At 33.7% G+C, this 24,100-nt stretch overlaps 2 protein-coding genes across 2 annotated transcripts; both read left to right on the top strand.

Moving 5' to 3' along the window:
- Nucleotides 1-219: 219 nt before the first annotated feature.
- Nucleotides 220-5,402, top strand: LOC143042263 (tubulin beta chain-like). The gene is made up of 4 exons (XM_076214526.1): nucleotides 220-371; nucleotides 3,059-3,167; nucleotides 3,505-3,860; nucleotides 4,369-5,402. Exons 1-4 carry the CDS (start codon nucleotides 315-317, stop codon nucleotides 5,188-5,190), a joined length of 1,344 nt encoding a protein of 447 aa, XP_076070641.1. The 5' UTR covers nucleotides 220-314; the 3' UTR covers nucleotides 5,191-5,402.
- A 7,314-nt stretch (nucleotides 5,403-12,716) lies between these two features.
- LOC143042267 (tubulin beta chain-like) lies at nucleotides 12,717-16,685 on the top strand. The gene is made up of 4 exons (XM_076214530.1): nucleotides 12,717-12,874; nucleotides 14,358-14,466; nucleotides 14,989-15,344; nucleotides 15,729-16,685. The coding sequence occupies exons 1-4, from the start codon at nucleotides 12,818-12,820 to the stop codon at nucleotides 16,542-16,544; spliced, it is 1,338 nt and encodes a 445-aa protein (XP_076070645.1). The 5' UTR covers nucleotides 12,717-12,817; the 3' UTR covers nucleotides 16,545-16,685.
- The last annotated feature ends 7,415 nt before the right edge of the window (nucleotides 16,686-24,100 follow it).

Consider the following 24,100-nt stretch of genomic DNA (forward strand, 5'->3'; position numbering starts at 1 on the left):
AGAATTTTAATGAGTATTTATCCCCCAGCAGAAATGTTCTTTTTCATAATATGATAATAAGGTGACTTTTTGAGCCGTTAATAACAGTTATTGAAATTTTATGAGTTTTAACTTGTTTGTACGATATTTCACTCGGCAACGGAAAACATCTTTAAATGTAATCAACCAATAAAAACGGTCGTCTGTCCGTTGCTAGTAAACTAACACCCGGGACCCCTTGCTATCATATAAAATTAGGTTTTCGTTTTCAATAAAGCATCAACATTTAAAATCTCAACCACCGTGTGTAGTAGACGTGAAATTTATAAACGAAAATGAGGGAAATCGTACATTTACAAGCCGGACAATGCGGAAACCAAATTGGTGCCAAGGTGAGTTTTCTTTTGACAGCAAAACGCAGAACATGTAGATTTCTAACAAAATCGATTATCTGGTTTTAAGCAGTTAAGACTAGACGGTTTTACATTTATATATATTTATAATATGGCGCTTCTAACTCCTAGTATCATATTGATCTTAACAGATGCACTGTATAGAATAATAAATTTCTGGAATCGACAAATTCTTAAATGTTTTTAAGAAGTAAAAACCTTAACTTGATGTTATAAATATCTAGATTATTATTTCATAATGTTTTGGTGTAAAGTAAAATGCACCACTTAGCATTAAAATATTTAGAAATTATATTTCTTTCAAAAAATAATAAATTTCTGGAATCGACAAATTCTTAAATGTTTTTAAAGAAGTAAAAACCTTAACTTGATGTTATAAATATCTAGATTATTATTTCATAATGTTTTGGTGTAAATATGTATATATATAGTAAAATGCACCACTTAACATTAAAATATTTAGGAATTATATTTCTTTCAAAAAAGAAAAAGAAAACTTCATGGTATCGTCATAGAGTTATTCAAAAGATGTATTTAAAGTAAATAACAATGCTGTAAGGCAGTAGCGGATCCAGAAAAGGGGGGGGGGTGGGGGTGGACCCTCTTTGTTTTGAACGATCAATGCATTTGAATGGGTACATGAAGTTGGAACCCTCCCCTATTTTCCCTGGGTTAGGTAGGAACCACCTTTTTTAAAATGGCTGGATCCTCCCCTGTAAGGTTTAAGACTTCAAGAAACTTCAGGGTTAGAATCAAAATATTTTCTTGAAGTAATTCAATGAGCTGCATTTAACGAGTTATTCTGTCGGTATGACAACTTATTGATCGTCTGCGAGAAATTACAAGATAAAGTCAATAATCATGATTCTCAAGAGTCATGACTAATTCAACAGAAATTCATTAACAATTGACCGAGTTTTTCTGCAGAATTCTGCAGAAAGTGCTTTCAAATCAATATAGCGTGTTGAAATGTCATTAAAATACATATCATTCTACAGGGCTTTAGATTAAAGTTCAATACAATTCAATTTAAAACCCCATTGTCGTGTAAATCTACTAATACGATCTGATAGGGGTTGTTACAAAATGGAAACTAGCGTAGCATATAAATGACTACAAGATAACCAAAAAAAATAAATCAAATAGGATTGGGATCAATTGTTGGGTTTTTTTTTCTTCAATTATTGCCATAAATAATAAATTCAGAAATCAATAATACTTATAAATATTGATACCTTATTAGGTTAACATGTATATGTTGAAATTAATCGAACATGACTGTCATTTTGATTTTTAAATTATGTTTGGGTCATGGTTACCAAGTAAACAAATGTATCTCACTACAGGAGAACATTGCATGTAGTAACTTGTAGACTAGAATTAATATCCGGATTTAACTTTTACCTTGAATCTCAAATCGAATACTTTAACAAACAAATATCACCCGGATTACTTATAAAATATCCCATATCATGCAACTCAATATTGGATTTTAATGACCACCTTAGAGTTAAAGTATTTAAATTAAATTCTCCCTTGTCATTGATAAATACTTAAGAAAAACAAGAAAGTGATCCAATAAATTTAACTTAAGACGCGTGAAGTTTGAAACACGACATCAATATAAATCTACATTTACAACTTAAACATTATGATACACACACACATGACAAACACACGAAGTAGTAAATTTTCTTTATGATTTACTATATATTTGCCCGAAAAAACTTGATTGATTTTTTCATTCTTTTTAGCACTTGCAATCTATGTTTCATTCATTGAAACCACCATTGGACGTTAAGCAACCAACAATCTATCAATCGATCATGGAAACAGTAGAACGCAGGATTTTGGCACATCAATGCATTGTGCCCATCGCTTTAAACTACTTGATCAACTAGGATTTTAAAATCCTTTGATAGAAGTCTGTTTTATACAGATTCATATATAATTCATATCTAGAATACAGAAGTTAAATTAAACCATATATAATAACCCTAACATGTTTAACCCCTCCACTTTATTTATGTATGTGCCTGTCCCAAGTTAGGAGCCTGTAATTCAGTGGTTGTCGTCTGTTTATGTGTTACATATTTGTTTTTCGTTCATTTTTTTACATAAATGAGGCCTTTAGTTTTTTCGTTTGAATTGTTTTACATTGTCTTATCGGGGTCTTTTATAGCTGACTATGCGATGTGTGCTTTGCTCATTGTTGAAGGCCGTACGGTGACATATAGTTGTTAATGTCTGTGTCATTTTGGTCTTTTGTGGATAGTTGTCTCATTGGCAATCATACCACATCTTCTTTTTTATACTTGTATGACACGCGTAAACATAGTTTGAAATGTATGAAAGTAGCTTAATATGCAAATATGAAAGCAATCATACGGAGGTGTAAATGCGTTGAAGCAACCAAAAGGTGGGGACACGTTTTGAAGCCACAGAAAGGGGGGGAACACTTTGAAGCTGTGATTGTTGGAACGTTGTTCAGTGTAAAATTTTCAAACCAATAGTTCAGTACTAGTAATTTTTAATGTGTGCGACTTTAATCCTTTTTTTTTTTATTTTTCGTCATTAAAACATGTGACATGGCGCGAAAGAAGCAAATATTTATACTTTCTTTGTTTTATTCTTATGTTTTTTTTATTTTCTTTTTTTCATTATAGTTTTGGGAAGTTATCTCAGATGAACACGGTATCGACCCCACCGGAACATACCATGGAGATTCAGATTTACAGTTAGAAAGAATAAACGTCTACTACAATGAAGCTACAGGTATAAAATGAGAAATAAAGACACAATAATAAAATTGTCCAAAACTTGTACGTGAAGAATCGCGGAAAATGAGATTTTTTTTTTTTTAATTTTAGACGTTTCGTCTTTAGCTATGCTCGCTCATTGATAGATCCACTAACTGAGAGTTTAATTTTCGCAAGAAATGGGTATGAAACTTGCATATAATTTTCCCCTTTTTATTAGAAAAGATTAGAAAAGAAATTCATTATTTAAGCAAAACAGAGTAAAATCGGAAAAAGTATAAAGACAGTTGCGATATGCCATTGTAAAACATTGAACATTAAAATGAACTGATTTCTTCGTTACTTTTTCACAGGTGGAAAATATGTACCACGTGCTGTCTTGGTTGATTTGGAACCTGGTACCATGGACTCTGTCCGATCTGGACCATTTGGCCAAATCTTCAGACCAGACAACTTTGTTTTCGGACAGAGTGGTGCAGGAAACAACTGGGCCAAGGGACATTACACAGAAGGTGCTGAACTTGTAGACTCCGTTCTTGACGTAGTCAGGAAAGAGGCTGAAAGCTGTGATTGTCTTCAGGGATTCCAACTTACACACTCACTTGGAGGTGGAACCGGATCAGGCATGGGAACACTCCTCATCTCAAAAATCCGTGAAGAATACCCAGACCGAATCATGAACACATTTTCAGTTGTACCATCACCAAAAGTAAGTTTTCATATACCAAAAACACAATTTCGTTTTGCCTTAGGTTTGAAACCCGATCTGTAGAGTTCTGATAGTTCTGTTTTTGATAAGTAAGGATAGACAAGCAAAACCTGTCAGAAAAACGTAGCAGTAAGATGACAAATCTATTCTTGAAGTTTATTTATACCATTTATTTCTAATGTTGTTCGTTGTTTTCGGTAATTTATTTGATACTTTGTTGCTGCAGTAATTACGTAATCAAAAGAGCATTCTGCTTTCAAATATCTTGTGGAAAAAAGTCATTATTTTTTTTAACTAGGTGATCATATTTATTTTTGTATGTTATTAGATAAACATTTATTACTAGATCTTAATAGTCATGCTTTCAAAAAAAAAAACATATAAAAATTCACTGACAGTAGTATGTATACATTTATTTAAGATTGCAGATTTAAAAAAAAAATAGTGATAAAATATATGTAATACTATTATGAAACTAGGATTTAATTGTTAACTCCATTATTTTCAGGTATCAGACACAGTCGTTGAACCATACAATGCCACACTCTCTGTACATCAATTGGTAGAGAACACAGATGAAACATACTGTATCGACAACGAGGCTCTATACGATATATGTTTCAGAACCCTGAAACTTACAACACCAACATATGGGGATCTTAACCATCTTGTGTCTGCAACAATGTCAGGTGTCACAACCTGTCTCCGATTCCCAGGTCAGTTGAATGCCGATCTCCGTAAATTGGCCGTCAACATGGTACCATTCCCACGTCTCCATTTCTTCATGCCAGGATTTGCTCCCTTGACATCACGTGGAAGCCAACAGTACAGAGCTCTCACTGTTCCAGAACTTACCCAACAGATGTTCGATGCTAAGAACATGATGGCAGCCTGCGATCCCCGTCACGGCAGATACCTCACAGTTGCTGCCATGTTCAGAGGACGTATGTCCATGAAAGAGGTCGACGAACAAATGTTGAATGTACAAAACAAGAACAGCAGCTACTTCGTTGAATGGATCCCAAACAACGTCAAGACAGCTGTCTGTGACATTCCACCACGTGGTCTCAAGATGTCTGCCACATTTATTGGTAACAGCACAGCCATCCAGGAACTTTTCAAGCGTGTATCGGAACAATTCACTGCTATGTTCCGTCGTAAGGCTTTCTTGCATTGGTACACTGGTGAGGGTATGGACGAGATGGAATTCACAGAAGCCGAATCCAACATGAACGATTTGGTCTCAGAATACCAACAATACCAGGATGCAACAGCCGAAGAGGAAGGAGAATTTGAAGAGGAAGAAGATGGAGAACAAGAACAAGTTTAAGAGGGATACTAAAGAATACTTTACTGAACAATATTCAAATCATCATTTGTTTTAAAATGCGCAAAATGAAAAATCGGTCAGATCGTTTGGATGCAAATAAACACTTGTTAAACTTCACAGTTACCTAATGAAAACTTTACACCATAATGATATTAAATTATTTGTTGAAAAAATTAAGTTGTTATTATTACTTATTAAAGCATAAATTTAAACATTAATGTTAAACGATATGTATAGCATAAACATTTAACTTATAATTTTCAGGTTCAGATATATTTGAGGTTTTTGGTTTTGAACAATTAGATGGGGCCTTATAAGAGGTGGTCTTAGGCCGTCAGTTTACTCGTTTGAATTGTTTTACATGGTCTTTTCTTTTATAGCTGACTATGTAGTATGGGCTTTACTCATTGTTAAAGGCCCTATGGGGGTCTATAGTTGTTAGTGTCTGTGTCATTTGGTCTCTTGTTGAGAGTTGTCTCATTGGCAAACATACCACATCTTCTTTTTTATAATATAATACATTTCTTCAGGTTGAGTTACCATGATCTTGAAATTTTAAAGTGAAATACAAAATAATGTGATATATATGATCATATATTATTGCGACCACTATCCATCAGAGTTGAAATAACGTCGATTTCAGTAACTATCTACATTGTAAATGTACTAATGTTACCAAACGGCCTTCAACAATGAGCAAAACCCATATCGTATAGTCAACTATATATAAGGTCCCGACATGTGAAGCAGTTCAACAAAAACATTAAAACAATTGAGGGCCTAATTTGGGACAAATCAGTAAACGAAAAACAAATATAACAGACAGCAACTCAGGACATTCAATGATTTATAGAGCTCAACTCGTTGTCAAAACCTGCAATAGTTGTCTAACAGCACAAAATAAGAACGATAGATAAAATTCAGTTGTAAAGGGATTTATTCAGAAGATAGCACACACAAGCCCAAACGCAACTATCATAAATACAAAAGACACAAAGCACCGATCAAAACCTTCCCATAGTTACTGAAAGCTAATCCAAAGAAAGTACAGAAACATTCCTATAAATAACTACATTTTATTGTTAGTTTGGTGCTCCTCTAGTCTGTTCTTGTAATTTTTCAATGGCTAGTCTTTCTTCTTAGTTTAATACATGCAAAAGTGATAGTTTAATATATTGGGATAGTTTATTATATTTTGTTACTAGTAATATAAAAAAGAAGATGTGGTATAATTACCAATGAGACAACTCTCCACAAGAGACCAAAATGACACAGAAATTAACAACTATAAGTCACCGTACGGCCTTCAACAATGAGCAAAGTACATACCGCATAGTCAGCTATAAAAGGCCCCGAAATGGCAATGTAAAACAACTCAAACGAGAAAACTACCGGCCTCATTTATATAAAAAAAAAATGAAATCGCTTGGCAAAAAATGATTCTGTCATTTGCTTGAGTATACATGTAATAATGGACTCGCAAGTATATATTAGACTTTGATTTCATGCATGTTTCCCAGTGGATTTAGGTTTTATTGTTTCTACGGAGACACATGTAGCAGAAGGCAAAACATTAAAAATTACCATGTGGTATGTGTTTTGCTCATTGTGGAAGGTTACATGGTAAACTTTAGTCTCTGGTGGAGATGCCAGTCTGATGACGGTTGAGTAAACTTGCATTACTATTAGTACAGATCAGTTTGATGACTATTTCGAGGCAATGCCCCTGAGAGTATGGTCCATCTCCGTACCTGGAGAAAACACAAGCCAATTAGTATAGCCACATCATAAATAGAACCCATGATTTTTTGCAATACAATTTTAAGTGATGTCTATATAAGATACAAAGAAAGAGATTAAAGGGCCAAAACATGAGGACTACATCAAAAGGATGTAAGCAATTGATTGATAAGAAAATGAAGGTCCCCTCCCATCCCCCACCACAAAGGTCCTTAGGCCTAATTTATGGAAATGTCGTGAAGCAAATTTTTGAACTACCTAAATAGGATATAGACTTTCAATCCGGAAGCAAATGACATACTAGGTAACAAAATATTTGTAGTTTGACATTAAATGAAATAGATGGACGGAAAAACAGCAATTTAATTTTCATTTTTAATAGAAAAATAGGAAGATGCAGTATGCTTGCCAATGAAACAACTCTCCACCAGAGACCAAATGGCGTAGAAGTTAAAACAACTATAGGTCAATATATGGCCTTTAACAATGAGCAAAACCCATACTGTATAGTAAGCTATATAAAATGCCCCCAAATGACAGATGTGAAAAAATTCAAACGAGAAAAGGAAGGCATTGACTTTTTAAAACATCAGTGTAATCCCTGACCTCAGACACACAAGACATATACGCTGCCAAAAGATCATCGAATCGACTCCTATTTTTACCAAAAGATACCCGAGAGATGATATGGCTAACAACTCTTATGGTGCCCAAATACTATTATTATGAAACAATGAAAGAATCATATGAAAAAGAAGATTACATTCTAGCTAGCCATTTATAATTTTAATCATGAGGGTAAATAACCTCATCATAGATACCAGGCTTGAAATTTCATAATTATACGCCAGACGCGCGTTTCGTCTACAAAAGACTCATCAGTGACGCTCGAATCAAAAAATATTAAAAAGTTCAAATAAAGTACGAAGTTGGAGAGCATTGATGACCAAAATTCCTAAAAGTTTTGCCAAATACAGCTAAGGTAATATATTCCTGAGTTAGAAAAGCCTTAGTATTTCAAAAATTCAAAATTTTGTAAACAGTAAATTTATAATTAGGAACATATCAATGATAACTCAAGTCAACACAGAAGTGCTGACTACTGGGCTGGTGATACCCTCGGGGAAATAATCTCCACCAGCAGTGGCATCGACCCAATGGTTGTAAATAAACTGTTTAACCCCGCCACATTATTTGTGTATGTGCCTGTCCCAAGTCAGGAGCCTGTAATTCAGAAGTTGTCGTTTGTTTATGTGTTACATATTTGTTTTTCGTTCATTTTTTTTTTTTATAAATAAGGCCGTTAGTTTTCTCGTTTGAATTGTTTTACATTGTCATATCGGGGCCTTTTATAGCTGACTATGCGGTATGGGCTTAGCTCATTGTTGAAGGCCGTACGGTGACCTATAGTTGTTAATGTATGTGTCATTTTTGGTCTCTTGTGGACAGTTGTCTCATTGGCAATCATACCACATCTTCTTTTTTTATATCATCATAGATACCAGGATTGAATTTTCATATTTACGCCAGACTTGCTTTTCGTTTACAAAAGACTCATCAGTGACGCCCGAATAAAAAAAATGTTAAAAAGGCCAAATAAAATGTGCTCTATCGTACCTCACCCATGCATTGTCTAACCATTACTGCATGTTGGTTATATCCTTAACGTTAAGTTGTTGCATCATCAAATATCAGCTTTTCCGGGAGTGTCTTTAAATATCAGCTTTATTTGTACGAGGCAAAGAAACAGGTGTAATACCAAACATTCAATATGTTGTCCACTGGTTGCAATAAAAACCATCTACCGAGTGATCTATATCATGTCTTGTTCTCATTCACCGCAGCCGTTAAGATATTTCGCTCATTTTGTTTCGTTCTGACTAATCAAGAAGTATCTGCATTTCAAATATAACGTTTTTCAGTCAGATTAATTTCATATTATACCAACTTTTAACTCGGGATAATACAATTTTTCGACAGGTTACCTTTTCTGTGGTCAGGCATCCTGGTACTCAGACAAGTAAGAACAACCAAAATAAGTATAATCAAGCTTGTAATCGGTGCTTTTTGAGGGGTAAGTTTACTGTTTTCCTAGGATTTTGTCGTGTAAAGAAAATATAAATTAGTTAATTTACCCCCCAAATTTTACCAATTAGTAGCTTGATTTTACTTCTTTACGTTGCTCTCACTAGACATGGTACCAGGATGTCCGACCACAGAGTAGGTAACCTGTCGAAAAAGTACTTCCGCGATTGGTAACATGAAAATTGTCTATTAATAGTAGTCCTGTTTATAAAGGAAAAAGGACTTCTTATGTAGCTTCTAGCTTCTACATATATATAGTAGTCAATATCTGAACGATCGTATGAACGACTGTTTTTTATGCCCCACCTACGATAATATAGTACAGAGTAAATAAGTGCCATGCCTGCTGACACAGTCGTAAAAAAGGCTAACGGGCACAGGACGTTTGCGCTTTTTTGCCTGTAAAACGATAGGACATTTGCGCTTCAAATACTATGGACATTTGCGCTTTAAATTTTTATCGCCTGTATTAAATTGACCGGACATTTGCGCTCTTTACCTATAGTTGTCTACCTGTAATTTAAATGAGAAGTTATTGTTACGGTGATAAATTTGACTTTTATTTGTCATTTAAGTACGACAAATGGTCTAGAATCCTTCCATGTCCACTATATGTTTTTCTGGACTGTGCGTTCGTTCGTTCGTCCGTGCATCCATCCGCCCGTCCGTCTATCCCGCTTCAGGTTAAAGTTTTTGGTCAAGGTAGGTTTTGGTGAAATTGAAGTCCAATCAACTTGAAACTTATAGATATAGGAAGATGTGGTGTGAGTGCCAATGAAACAACTCTCCATCCAAATAACAATTTATAAAAGTAAACCAGTATAGGTCAATGTACGGCCTTCAACACGGAGCCTTGGCTCACACCGAACAACAAGCTATAAAGGGCCCCAAAATTACTAGTGCAACTTTCAAACGGGAAAACCAACGGTCTAATCTAAATAAAAAACGAGAAACGAGAAATACGTATAAATTACATAAACAAACGACAACTACTGTACATCAGATTCCTGACTTAGAACAGGTGCAAACATTTGCAGCGGGATTTAACGTTTTAATGGTACCAAACCTTCTCCCTTTTTTCGAAACAATAGCATAACATCACAATATAGAAAAACAAACGATAAAATATCAATTGGAAGGCTTAAATTAACTCAATCAAAAAACGTAAATTTACACACTATGAACGAATTTTAGTACACATGTTCCCAATGATATGATCTTTCTAATGCCAAATTAGAGTTTTTACCCCAATTTCACGGTTCACTTAACATTGAAAATGATAGTGCGAGTGTGGCATACGTGTACTGGGGACACATTCCTGTTTTTTTTTTTTTTTGTCTGAGTTCCGGTACAATAAATGCCAGTTCATAAAAGACTTTGAATCCTTCCATGCCCACTATATAATTAACAGTTCTACTCGACTCATCCTGTTATATCATTATCTTTTGAAGAAGAACAACAATCTGTGTATTACGTTAAGATTTGTAACATTGATGAACGAGGCCCCTCATGGGGGGTCCTAGTAATCACATAATCACCATTTTTTTGCCAATATAATCACATAATCATTAAATATTTGCTTATCTTTAGTAATCAAATAATCATAAACTAAAAATACAGTCCTAGGTAATCAAATAATCATGAAATATTTGGCTTAATAATCAAATAATCATTAAAAAAACGGCCAAGTAATCACATAATCAAAAACCCCATGAGGGCCCTCATGAACAGGCACTCCAGCCAAGAATTAAGAAAGATAAACTTGATTATTTATTTGAAATCTGGGATAAATACCAGTCAGAACAGATAACAAGAGCTAAATTTGTCCACTCCTTGTGCTTCAGTTACATGTATCAAGCGAAAACTGACATGTGATGACTTTAAGTGTGTTTATGACTTTTTAATGTTTACTTGTAACTGTATATAAAATTTCAAACATATATCAATGTGCTATGAAAAGATTTTTAAACTTTTATTCATAAAGAGAAAAATATGAATTTAACTCTTCAAGGTCAAACCCCCTGCTGGTCCAAAGCCCAGATAAAAGGGGAGGATAGTAATGAAAACCAAATATTGCTAAAGCGCAAATGTCCTATGTAAAAAGCGCAAATGTCCTATGTTAAAAGCGCAAATGTCTTTTTTTTTTAAAGTGCAAATGTCCTATGAAAAAGCGCAAACGTCCCACGCCGACCTAAACTAGTACAGGCAAAAAACGCAAGTTATTTAGAAGTGCATTTCTATTGGACAATTAAGTTCAAATTAAAAAAAAAAATAGCACCTGATCTATCTCAAAAAGATTTTTACAGTGTAGTGACTACTATTGGGACAAATAATATCAAAAATTATAGAAAAGTCTACCAGCAAAAACTCAAAATATTGAAAATTCTATGTTAAGGGGTCTAAAATTCAGTTTTGACAGTTTCAAGCATACTATTTTTTTTTACCTTTTTTAACTAGACCAAATCACTACTTAACATTAACAGATAAAGATTCAGCACCCATTTTTTTTTTTTTATATCTCGTTTCATCCCCTTGCTTAATATTTCATGCATGGAAATAAATTGGGAAAGTGTATCAAAAAATAGAAAGTTATACACTGTTTACACTATGGACTACTGTATCCTTGGACTAACAATCACCATGCACAAAAAAGAAAGAAAAAAATGTAAACCTTACAATATTGGCCTTTCCAAAGTTCAACTTTTTTTTTACCCACTTACAATTTATATGCAGAGGATCATTCCATTCCCAATTGTATAAATGAATGAAACTGCAAATAAAAACAATCAATTTAATAAGCTGTTAAACGGCAAGCTTTTTATGACAGCTGTTACTTGTGCAGTTGTTAGAGTCCTCTTTTCAGTGACCATGACCTTCGAATGAATGGCAGCATACTGAACATAAATATAAAAAAAGAAGATGTGGTATGATTGCCAATGAGACAACTCTCCACAAGAGACCAAAATGACACAGAAATTAAATATAGGTCACCGTACGGCCTTCAAAAATGAGCAAAGCCAATACCGCATAGTCAGCTATAAAAGGCTCCGAAATGACAATGTAAACAATTCAAACGAGAAAACTAACGGCCTTATATATATAAAAAAAAAATGAACGAAAAAAAAATACAACATATATAAAACAAACGACAACAACTGAATAACAGGCTCATAAAACCAATTATTAAATTAAAAAAAATATTTATCTATATCATCTATAATTAAATTATAGGTCTCTTTAAATTTAAATTTTGCAAAAAAATCAAATTTTTAAAAGTTATGATCTAAGGGATATGCAGAAAATATATTTCTTATTTTCTTGTATCATTATTCAATCTGCTTTAAATCAAAGTGTTACATTCGTTTTTTACAGTTAGCTAATTCACAGTTGAATAATTACCTGTTGAAAGGAAAATTAACGGCAAATTGTATATTTAATCCTTATTATTATGTTTTACCTATTCGTATTATACTATATCAATGGAAATTATAAAATTAGTATTATTCCCCCGAGCAGAAATTTTCTTTTTATAATTTGACAATTAGAACGTAAACTTTTGAGCCGTTAATAACAGTTATTGAAAGTTTATGAGTTTTAACTTGTTTGTTTGTTTGTTCGATATTACCTTCGGCAACGGTAAACATCTTTGAATGAAATCAACCAATAAAAAACGATCGTCTGCCCGTTGCTAACACCCGGAACCCCACGTATCATACAAATAGGTTAATCACTCTTGGTTTTCATTATCAACATTTAAAATCTCAACCACCGTGTGTAGTAGACGTGAAATTTATAAACGAAAATGAGGGAAATCGTACATTTACAAGCCGGACAATGCGGAAACCAAATTGGTGCCAAGGTGAGTCTAAGTTATTTGACAGGGAAATAGCATGAAATAAGTAGATTTCTTTTAAAAATTTAAAATCCATTATCTGAGTTTTAGATATGAAATGGCGGTTCTATTTTTCAAAATGGCGCCCTGACTACACAATCGACATTTTTAACATTATTGTGTTTTGTATGTGAATATTTTTGAGTCTATTAATGTCGAGAGCATTATTTACTAATCGGTTTTAGGAATAAAACTAGCCAAATTCATAAAATTTTAATTTTTATGGATGATTTCGTATAATATAGACAAGACCAGATAAATATTTTATTTCCTCAGACATAAACGTGTACAAGAGGTCAAAGCATTATAAAATATACATATATTATATCAATAGAGTACAGTAGTGTATAATAGCACGTGATTTTCATGACATTGAGATATATACATTATATTTTACCTATTAAGTTAAGGATTACATGTGTACAGATGATTTTATCATTTATTCCGAATTGTGAGAACTTAATATATATATATATATATATATATATATATATATATACACATATATACATATGTATAAAAATTGTATGTAGATTAAGATTACGTCATCGAAGTTGTCATAGTCTTCCAAGTGTGTATTTTAAGTTAATAACCAAGTCAAGTTCAAATCTATGATTGCGTTGGATAAAATCCATTTTTTTTTATTTAAATCCCGCCTATGTTCTTTAATATTAATTGTAATTGGTAATACACATATTCTCTGTAACTGCCAAGACTGTAATTTGTAGTTAATGAGAAATAAAATGCATTCTTTCAAATTCATTTAACAAGATCATCTGTCGGTGTGACAAAATTATTGATCGTTAACAGCGATTTTTAAGATATGTCAACCATGATAGTGAATGAAACCGGAAATAGTAATCCTGAATGATACACAGTTATAAATAGGTTTAATGAGGATGAAAAATTTTGTCTTGCATTTTTTTAGTTGTAATCTCTGTCCTGCTTTTTTTTTTACATAAATTGTCATCCTGACTTTTTTTTTTTTGCCAAGTTGCTCATCTTGCCTTTTTTTCAAATTTCATCCTGGCCGCCGACCCCCCCCCCCCCCCCCCCAACACTCCCCCATAAAATCAAATGGTAGCTCCCAAAAAAAATTAAAAAATCAAACACCTCTAACGAATCACGCACTTTATCGGAAAAAATCATTGTAAATACAGCAGTTTGGCAAACACTATTTTAGATGATTGAGAAGCTTAATATTTCCTTAACAAAAGAACGTGATTGAAACGTTTCGCTGATTCTATAAAGAGTTATCTCCCTGTATTATGCACCTTAATATGGACATGTCATCAAAAAGCAACACAAGAGGGAAACAATTTTGGAAATAAGATTCTTGGAACGAAGACTCCGATCTTTTGTATTGGTGTCATTAAACATGTAACCTTTTCACTAGAAGGAAATATTTATCAGTACTATTTATTGTATTTTTTACTCTTTTTTATTACAGTTTTGGGAAGTCATCTCAGATGAGCACGGTATCGACCCCACCGGAACATACCATGGAGATTCAGATTTACAATTAGAAAGAATCAACGTCTACTACAATGAAGCTACAGGTATGAAACCAAATAAAAAAATATAGGAAAAACTCGTGAAAAAGGAAATGTATTTAAAAAAAGCTTCTTTAGCAAGGCTACACTTAAAATTATATTGGTTTGCCCAAACCTTAGCCAAATCTAATTCAAAAAACTTTTTTCACATAAGGACAATAAGAAGACTTTGAGTAGATAGCTTTTAACTGGGAAGGTAGGGATAGGGCAAACACTTGTAATCTTTTTTATGGCCCAATACTCGCTCATTGATAGACCTGCTTAAAGTGCGTTTAATGTTCTTGAGATGTGTTCTGCCTATAAATCTTTTAATACCATCCTCCTACTTTGTGTTTAAGTTTCCTTTTTGAATTGTTAAAAAATTTGAAAAGGTGCATGTTACTAAAATAAAACCTTTAAGTTATAAAGTCAATACAACTAAAAACTATACAAAATTAGAAAAAGAGAGATATATATAAAGTCACGTCATGCATGCCATCAGAAATCTGGTACAATTAACATAAATTAATTTCTGTCCTCTTTTTACAGGTGGCAAATATGTACCACGTGCTGTCTTGGTTGATTTGGAGCCCGGAACCATGGACTCTGTCCGATCTGGACCATTCGGTCAAATCTTCAGACCAGACAACTTTGTTTTCGGACAGAGTGGTGCAGGAAACAACTGGGCCAAGGGACATTACACAGAGGGTGCTGAACTTGTAGATTCCGTTCTTGATGTTGTCAGGAAAGAGGCTGAAAGCTGTGATTGTCTTCAGGGATTCCAACTTACACACTCACTTGGAGGTGGAACCGGATCAGGAATGGGAACACTCCTTATCTCCAAAATCCGTGAAGAATACCCAGACCGAATCATGAACACATTCTCAGTTGTACCATCACCAAAAGTAAGTTTTCGTTAACATAAATACAAATTCTTTGTTTTAAATTTTTGTTTTGCTCTAGTCATTTTTGGGGCCTTTATAGCTGACTTTCAGTGTGAGTCGAGGCTCGATGTTGAAGACCGTACTTTGAACTATAAGGGTTTTTCTTTAAAAAATTGTAATTGGATGGAGTTTTCTCATTGGCACTCATACAACATCTTCTTATATCTATGTGACAAGTTAATTAGAATAAAACAAAAATATGTATGAAATTTGTAGCGATTTCATATAGCAAATTTATTCCTTGTGTTCTTTAAATTTGGTTAAATAAATAATGAAGGATAAAAACCAAACAGTACCATAATGACTATACCTATGATTTATATTGTTTACTCCATTCTTTTTCAGGTATCAGACACAGTAGTTGAACCATACAATGCCACACTCTCAGTACATCAGCTCGTAGAAAACACAGATGAAACATACTGTATCGACAACGAGGCTCTTTACGATATCTGCTTCAGAACCCTTAAACTTACAACACCAACATACGGTGATCTTAACCATCTTGTCTCTGCAACAATGTCCGGTGTCACCACATGTCTCCGATTTCCAGGTCAGTTGAATGCTGATCTCCGTAAATTGGCTGTCAACATGGTACCATTCCCACGTCTCCATTTCTTCATGCCAGGATTCGCTCCCCTGACATCACGTGGAAGCCAACAGTACAGAGCTTTAACTGTACCAGAACTTACCCAACAGATGTTCGATGCCAAGAACATGATGGCAGCTTGCGATCCCCGTCACGGCAGATACCTCACAGTTGCTTGTATGTTCAGAGGACGTATGTCAATGAAGGAAGTTGATGAACAAATGTTGAACGTACAAAACAAAAACAGCAGCTACTTCGTTGAATGGATCCCAAATAACGTCAAGACAGCCGTCTGTGACATTCCACCACGTGGTCTTAAGATGTCTGCCACATTTATTGGTAACAGCACAGCCATCCAGGAACTCTTTAAGAGAATCTCAGAACAATTCACCGCTATGTTCAGGCGTAAGGCTTTCTTGCATTGGTACACTGGTGAAGGTATGGACGAGATGGAATTCACAGAAGCCGAATCCAACATGAACGATTTAGTCTCAGAATACCAACAATACCAGGATGCAACAGCCGAAGAGGAAGGAGAATTCGAAGAGGAAGAAGGAGAAGAGGAAGCTTAAACATTTCGTCCAGCTCAATGAACTTTGAAAAAAAAATAGTCATTACAAAATGTTTAGATACAAACAAACACTTGTTAAACTTGTTTATCTATTGAAAACTTTACACCATAATGATATTAAATTATTTGTTGAAACAACAAAGTTATTATTATTACTTGATCATAAATTTTAACGTTTAGCATAAACTTTTAATTGAATTTTCTGGTTCAGATACTTTTGCAGTTTTTGGTTTTCACAGAATTTTCTGGTTCAGATACTTTTGAGGTTTTATGGTTTTCACACATAGAATCTGTTCAGATATTTTTGAGGTTTTTGATGTTCACACATTAGAAATGGTTTGGCAATATGGTTCTTCAGGTTAAGTTGTCATGGTACTCGACTTGCAGATGAGATGCCCTCTAATTTGTACAGATTTGAAGATTTATTTTACCTTTTTAAGTTGCTCTTACTTGACCGAGTACCCGGATGTCCTACCACAGATCATGTAACCTGTTGACAAAATATAAATTACGGAGTCAAAAGTCGGCAGTATGAAATTAGTCTGACAGAATTAACAGAAGTGATCCGTCGATGATTTGTTCCTGAAATGTTGGTAGATTGTCTATTTTAATGTTAACGTTTGAAATGTGCAAAGAAAAATATACCTTCATGACTTACTTTTTGAGATAATTTGGCTCGAAATTTGCACATTTGAAAAAAAGGACATTTTGGTATGATTCAGTGCCAATGAGACCACTTTCAACCATAGTAAAAATAACGAAGATAAATGCTGTATTAAAGGTCATCGAAACGACACACAAAAGAAAAAACATCTCGCAGACCACTTTAAAATGCTTGGGCATATTAAAATGTAAAATAATTCCAACAGGACAACTAAAGGCCTTCACTATATACATTACATGGGCACAAAACTATACCCAAATTAACTCTGGTCAGCTTAGACACTACTCTGGATATGTTAATTAAACTTTCAGCATTTAACAACTACTAGTATTAGTTGTAACACTTTACTGGTCTGTCAGATACCTAATTCCGGTGTGCCGGTATTTCAATTTATTTTAACTCGATATGTACTGTTTATGACGTCTTTACACCAAATCCATTGGATGTTGGATGTTTTCTGATTTATAATTTAGTCTTGGTTGGATGATTTTTTTTGATAGTTGTTAGTGGCTTTGAACTAGCGGTCTGTTACTGCGAATCTCTCAGATCTGTACTTGATGTCTTGGTAGTTGGGATATACAATTACCCGGCCACGTATACTCTATTTCATACGACCGCAAAAATATTTTGCGTTCGAATATTGGTATCGCGTCACAAGCGTCGCCAGAAGACACTTAGTTTCTGGACAATAACTTTATTTTAATTGACTAGATCTCTACGAAATTTAAACACAAGGTTTGAAACCACATAAGGAAGGTTGGGATTGATTTTCGGGGTTAATGGTCCCAACCGTTTAGGAACAAGGGACCCAAAAGGGGTCAACATGAGTATTTTTCTAGTTTCCAGATAATAACTTGTGTATAAGTGTATGGATCTTTCTGAAATTGTACCACAAGGCTCCATACCAAACAAATAAGGCTGGGATTGATTTTTGGGGTTATGGCCTCACCTGTTTAGGAATTGGGTGCCAGAAAAGGGGAAAAACAATACTTTTCTCATATACTTTGTATAAATTGCTTATTTCTTGACCAATTTCAATGGGGTTTTATTCTTGAATTCATGGGGTTCTTTAATATGCTGAATCTAACCGTGTATTAAGTTTTTGGAATTTGGTCCACATGAGGTCCAAAGGGTTCAAAATTAAAATTTGTTTGATTTTATCAAAAATCAAATTATTTGGGGTTCTTTAATATGCCGAATATAACCGTGTATTTAGATTTTTAATTTTTGGTCCCGTTTTCAAATTAGTCTACATTAAGGTCCAAAGGGTCCAAAATTAAACTTTTGATTTTAACAAAAAAATGAACTCTAGGGGTTCTTTGAAGTGCTTAATCTAAACATGTATTTATATTATTGATTATTGGCCCAGTTTTCAAGTTTGTCCAAGTTGAGGTAAAAATTTAACTTTATTTGATTTCAACAAAAATTGAATGTATATGGTTCTTTGATATTCTAAATCTAACCATGTATTCAGATTTTTGTTTTTTTGGCCCTGTTATCAAATTGGTCAACATTGAGGTCAAAAGGGTCCAGAATTAAACTTTGTATGATTTCATCAAAAACTGAATTCTTGGGATGGATTCTTTGATATGTCGAATCAATCTATGTATTTAGATTTTGAATATTAGACCATAATAGGTAAATTTAAATTTATTAGTTCATTAGCCCACGTGCATTCTGTGTCAGAAACCTATGCTGTGTCAAATATTTAATCACAATCCCTATTCGGAGGTGTATCAAGCTTGAATGTTGAGTCCATACTGGCCCCAATTGTTCAGAGTTCGACCTCTGCAGTCGTATCAAGCTGCGCCCTGCGGAGCATTTTATTGTTATATGTATTTCTATTTGTATCCTTCTTTTGAATTAGGTTTTTTCAGCTGATTTTTATAGTTCGTTCTTATGCTTTACCACTGTCCCAGGTTAGATAGGGTTTGAATCCCGCTAACATGTTTAACCCCGCAAGATTCTGTATGTATGTGCCTGTCCCAAGTCAGGAGCCTGTAATTCATTGGTTGTCGTTTGTTGATGTGGTATACTTATTTGTTTTTCGTTCATTTTTTTTTTTTTTTTTGTACATACATTAGGCCTTAAGTTTTCTCTTTTGCATTGTTTTACATTTGCCATTTCGGGGCCTTATATAGCCGACCGACTATGCGGTATGGGCTTTTCTCATTGTTGAAGGCAGTATGGTGACCTATAGTTATTAATTTCGGTGTCATTTGGTATCTTGTGGAGAGTTGTCTCATTGACAATCATACAACATCTTCTTGTTTTATATATAGGGGATAAGCTTAGCTAGCGCAAGAATGGATGCGTTTTTCTTTTGGTCTGTAATACGTATTGGGTTTAAAACTGTTTTCTAAACTGAGAGTTCTTCTTCATTCACATATATATTCCACTTGGTTAGATTCTAAAAATGCCGTTCAACTTTTATATGTACCTATTCAAATTCAGGAACATCTTTATATAGTATGTTATTTTGTCATTTTGTTGAAAGTTTCTGTTAGATTTATTCATACAATTCTCGTACGATTCAGCTAGAGGTCGCCAAATGGTGTAGATACTATATTCTGGTCATGACAGTACGTTGAATTATTTATTGGGCTTTTTGTTTAGTTGGGTTTCTGTGCAAGGGGAAGTTCTTTCTCCGATAATTTTTTCGTTATATGTAAATGACTTTGAAATGGAATTTCTACGTAATAGTAATATACCATATGAAGTGCAAGACTTATTATTATTTTTACTTATGTATGCTGATGATATGATTTTATTTTCTGATTCAGTTATTGGCTTGCAAGATATGTTAGACACATTATTATTATATACTTGTAAATGGGGTTTGACTTTAAATATTGCCAAAACAAAAAATATGGTATTTAGAAACGGAGGTTTTGTAAAAGACGAAGAAGTTTGGTATTATGATGGCAATGCTATTGACATAGTGGATAAATTTTGTTACCTTGGTGTATTGTTAAATTTTAACGGTAAATTTGCTAAAGCTCAAAAACATTTAGCTGAGCAAAGTAGAAAAGCTGTATTGGTCGAAGTCGAAGGTTTCGTCATTGTATTTTAATGTTTTTACATATTTGAATTTATTTGATACTTACATTAGCAGTATTTTATGCTATCACTGGCGTCAACGTGATGATCGTAACTGCATCCAATATGGCGGACACAAATATAGGGAAATTTTATAAGGCTGATTTCTCCACTTTAACAGCTTATTTTCAGATTTGTATTACGTCAAAAAACATCTTTATAAGCATTGCCATTGAATGTGTTTTTCATAAATTATAGAAAAGCAACCAGAAGAACGAAAATCGAGGTTCAAAATATCACGATGATGATCGTAACTTCGTCAAAAGATGATCGTAACTTTGACTTGTTTTTATAAAAAAATGATCGTAGCTCAAAATTTATAAATGGTTCTTTTCACTCAATGATGCTATTAAGCAGTCTCGATAAAAAAAAATTGTGATTTAAGAATTAAACAAAGAATAAATGAAAACCGCTATTCTAAAAAGAAATGACATAAGGGGATTAGCAGACTTATATGCAAATGTCCACAATATTATTTTCTTATGAGTAATTTAGTTAATATTCAAAATGGATTTACGTTGATATAAATATCACTCTCATGATACAGTTTAAGAATACAGGCCAAAACTTTCACTGAATAAAGTAAACAGTGGCGGATCCAGAACTTTTCCTAAAGGGGGGGGGGCTCCAGTCATGCTTGAATGATTCCCTATTTAATCAACCAAATTTTTCCCATGAAAGCCCCCCCCCCCCCCCATGGATCCGCCTAGGGTAAAGGAAGGCATGAAGTTACATTATTTTGATGACTTTCTAACGGTTTTAAATTTTTGCCACGCCTGGTTTTTTTCTTAATCATACTATGTCTATTAAACATTGGTAGATTACAGAGGCGGACTTAGAGGGAGGGTCAAGGTGCTCGCATCACCTTTTTGTTGGGGAAATTTGGTTGATTGTATAGGGAATCAATGAAGAATTACTGTAGCGGACCTACTCTTAGACAGCCAGTCCCCCGTCCCTAAGTTTATGAAAATCTCTGAATACGCCACTGGACCACTGTTGCCTATATTTACTATGGGTTGGCTATTTATGTAAAGAAGGACAAGTTAGAATAGATAGTATACATGTTCATATAAGATTTTTCAAGCTACAAATCCTTGCATTTCTACGGTATATGACATGTGTTATTGAAGTTAGTCGAATAAGTTGTGTTAAGCCAAACATATCAATAAGGGGATGAAATTTGGCCGAAAAGGTAGGACAGGTGATTTGAGTAAAAAAAAAGGCCGGATGAACATCTTGGCCAAACAAAAAGGCAAGATGACAATTTATGTTAAAATAATCAGGATGAAAAAAGCAGGACCGAATAGAGTAAGAATAAAAACGCCGGATAGAGATTTTAACATAAAAATTGCAGGACAAAATTATTCATCCTAGCCCCTCCCCCAAATAAAAATTAAATAGTAGCTCCCTTTATTGACGGTTTTCATTGGGTTTTTTTCTTTCAACAGATATGATTACACTTCTTAATGCTTTATTTTTTCAACCTCTCCTTTAAAAATCGTAAATCTGTTAATAAAAGAAACTATAAAGTCTGAATTCCCCAAAAATACCAGATCCTCGAAAGGTACTATTGTCCCTATAAAGTGTAGGAGGGAAAAAATGAAAAAAAAAAATCCAATTTTAACAAACTGGTCATTAATATGAACTGTCCAATACCTTATTTATATAAAACATATGAAATCAAACTAAAGTTGTTAACTCGGCCCCAATGCATTTTAATATTGAACTAGATAAAAAATAAATACGAAATCTCGCGAAGTCATAACCATTTGTGCACTTGCCAATAGGACGTTACCCTCCCCTCAGTGATCGTTCCTCATTATTATCACAATATCAGCTGATAACGTACATTTTTTTCGCATACTAGACAGCTTTATTTGTCCTTATTTGTCAGAAAATGCTTCTTTGGAACAGACAGTTACGATCATCTTAAGTAAAAGTTACGATCATCGTTGATAGAAATAAATAAAAGTTACGATCATCATCGTGATTTTTTGTATCTCGATTTTCATTCTTCTTGTTGCTTTTCCATCCGGTCCGAAAAAATATTTCAATGGCAATGCTTATAAAGATGTTTCTTGACATAATACAAATCTGAAAATAAGCTGTTAAAGTGGGAAAATCAGCCTTATAAAATTTCCCTATATTTGTGTCCGCCATATTGGGATGATCGTAACTGTTACGATCATCACGTTGACACCGGTGATGTTATGGTTGTGAAATATGGGGCTTCCATAAAGATCCAAATATTGAAAAAAAATACAACTTGATTTTGCAAAAATATATTAGGTGTCAAACAGTGAAAACAAATGTTATGGTTTATTTTGAATTGGGTAGATATCCTTTGATATATTTTAGAATGTACAAAATAGTGAAGTACTGGTTAAAATTGTTATCCACAAGCAACTGTATTCTTAAAAACTGCTACAGGGAACAACTGTATAATTTCTGTAATATTAGAAGCAGTTGGATTTATCAACTACAACAATTATTATTTAACTTAGGTTTAAATGAGATCTGGTATAACAATTTGATTATTGATACAAATTTATTATTATTTGTAAAAACAAGGATATATGATCAAGAAAAACAGACTTTGAATGATCAACTGAACGTTTCATCTAAGTGTTATTTATATAAATATATTGTCAATAATGTATGTAACTTTGTTTACAGAATTATCTAACTAAACATATGAATTTTAGAGTGTATTTAACTCGCCTTAGATTGTCTTCTCATAATTTGTTTGTTGAAGTAGGCGGTTATCATGGAGTAAATAGGTTAGATAGAAAGTGTACTCTCTGTACTTTGAATATCACTGAAGATGAATTCCATTTTGTTTTACAATGTGAATGCTATAGAGACTTAAGGAGACCGTTTATTAAACCTTATTATTATAGACGTCCATCGTAGTTCAAATAAGTGCAACTTTCCAGCACTGAAAATATAAAAGACAGGGGCGGATCCAGCCATTTAAAAAAAGGCGGGTTCCCAACCCAGGACAAAAAGGGGGGTCCAACTATGTGTCCTCATTCAAATGATCCGGCAATGAAAGATTTGCGTAATTTGTGTAAATTCTTGTGTAATGCACTTAATCATAGGACCGAACTGTTATTGGTCAATACTTGATATTTATTTGCTTCTCTGATGTATTATGTCATATTTTGTTATAAAAATGTATTTATATTTATTGCACTGATAAGCATAATGTGCTTAAAGTAATAAAGAATTGAAATTACACAGTTTATTAAATCGCCAATTATTGTCCGTCGGATGTCTTTTGTCCTATTGTCCATGTGTATCTATGAGGGCCCTCATGGGGTTTTTGATTATGTGATTACTTGGCCGTTTTTTTAATGATTATTTGATTATTAAGCCAAATATTTCATGATTATTTGATTACCTAGGACTATATTTTTAGTTTATGATTATTTGATTACTAAAGATAAGCAAATATTTAATGATTATGTGATTATATTGGCAAAAAAATGGTGATTATGTGATTACTAGGACCCCCCCCCCCCCCCATGAGGGGCCTCATCTATCTACAGTTCACTCAACTATTACCTGTGGGGAATTTCTCAAACCTCTTTCCCAACTTAGTTCATTTTTGCATCTTCTGGAGGAAGGAAAAAGGTGCACTGTAAAATCCAGTAAAGGTTTTAATTTTCAAAATGTATTTGAATTTCAGTTTTCTCAATCACAGCAGCCTTTAATGTTCGCTATTTTTTGTTTCCTTATTTAATCTGCTTGTAATTAAAGTGTCACAAAGACTTCGTTTTTTATCGTTAGCT

The sequence above is a fragment of the Mytilus galloprovincialis genome, chromosome 8, assembly GCF_965363235.1.
Source record: "Mytilus galloprovincialis chromosome 8, xbMytGall1.hap1.1, whole genome shotgun sequence".
NCBI classification, from domain to species: domain Eukaryota; kingdom Metazoa; phylum Mollusca; class Bivalvia; order Mytilida; family Mytilidae; genus Mytilus; species Mytilus galloprovincialis.

What these genes read in the sequence shown, in the direction of transcription:
- LOC143042267 (XM_076214530.1), top strand. Translation starts at nt 12,818, where the DNA reads ATGAGGGAAATCGTACATTTACAAGCCGGACAATGCGGAAACCAAATT. An exon ending in GAAACCAAATTGGTGCCAAG is followed by an intron (nt 12,875 to 14,357) that starts GTGAGTCTAAGT and finishes TTTTTATTACAG; the next exon opens with TTTTGGGAAGTCATCTCAGA. An exon ending in CAGTTGTACCATCACCAAAA is followed by an intron (nt 15,345 to 15,728) that starts GTAAGTTTTCGT and finishes ATTCTTTTTCAG; the next exon opens with GTATCAGACACAGTAGTTGA.
- LOC143042263 (XM_076214526.1), top strand. Translation starts at nt 315, where the DNA reads ATGAGGGAAATCGTACATTTACAAGCCGGACAATGCGGAAACCAAATT. An exon ending in CTACTACAATGAAGCTACAG is followed by an intron (nt 3,168 to 3,504) that starts GTATAAAATGAG and finishes ACTTTTTCACAG; the next exon opens with GTGGAAAATATGTACCACGT. An exon ending in CAGTTGTACCATCACCAAAA is followed by an intron (nt 3,861 to 4,368) that starts GTAAGTTTTCAT and finishes CATTATTTTCAG; the next exon opens with GTATCAGACACAGTCGTTGA.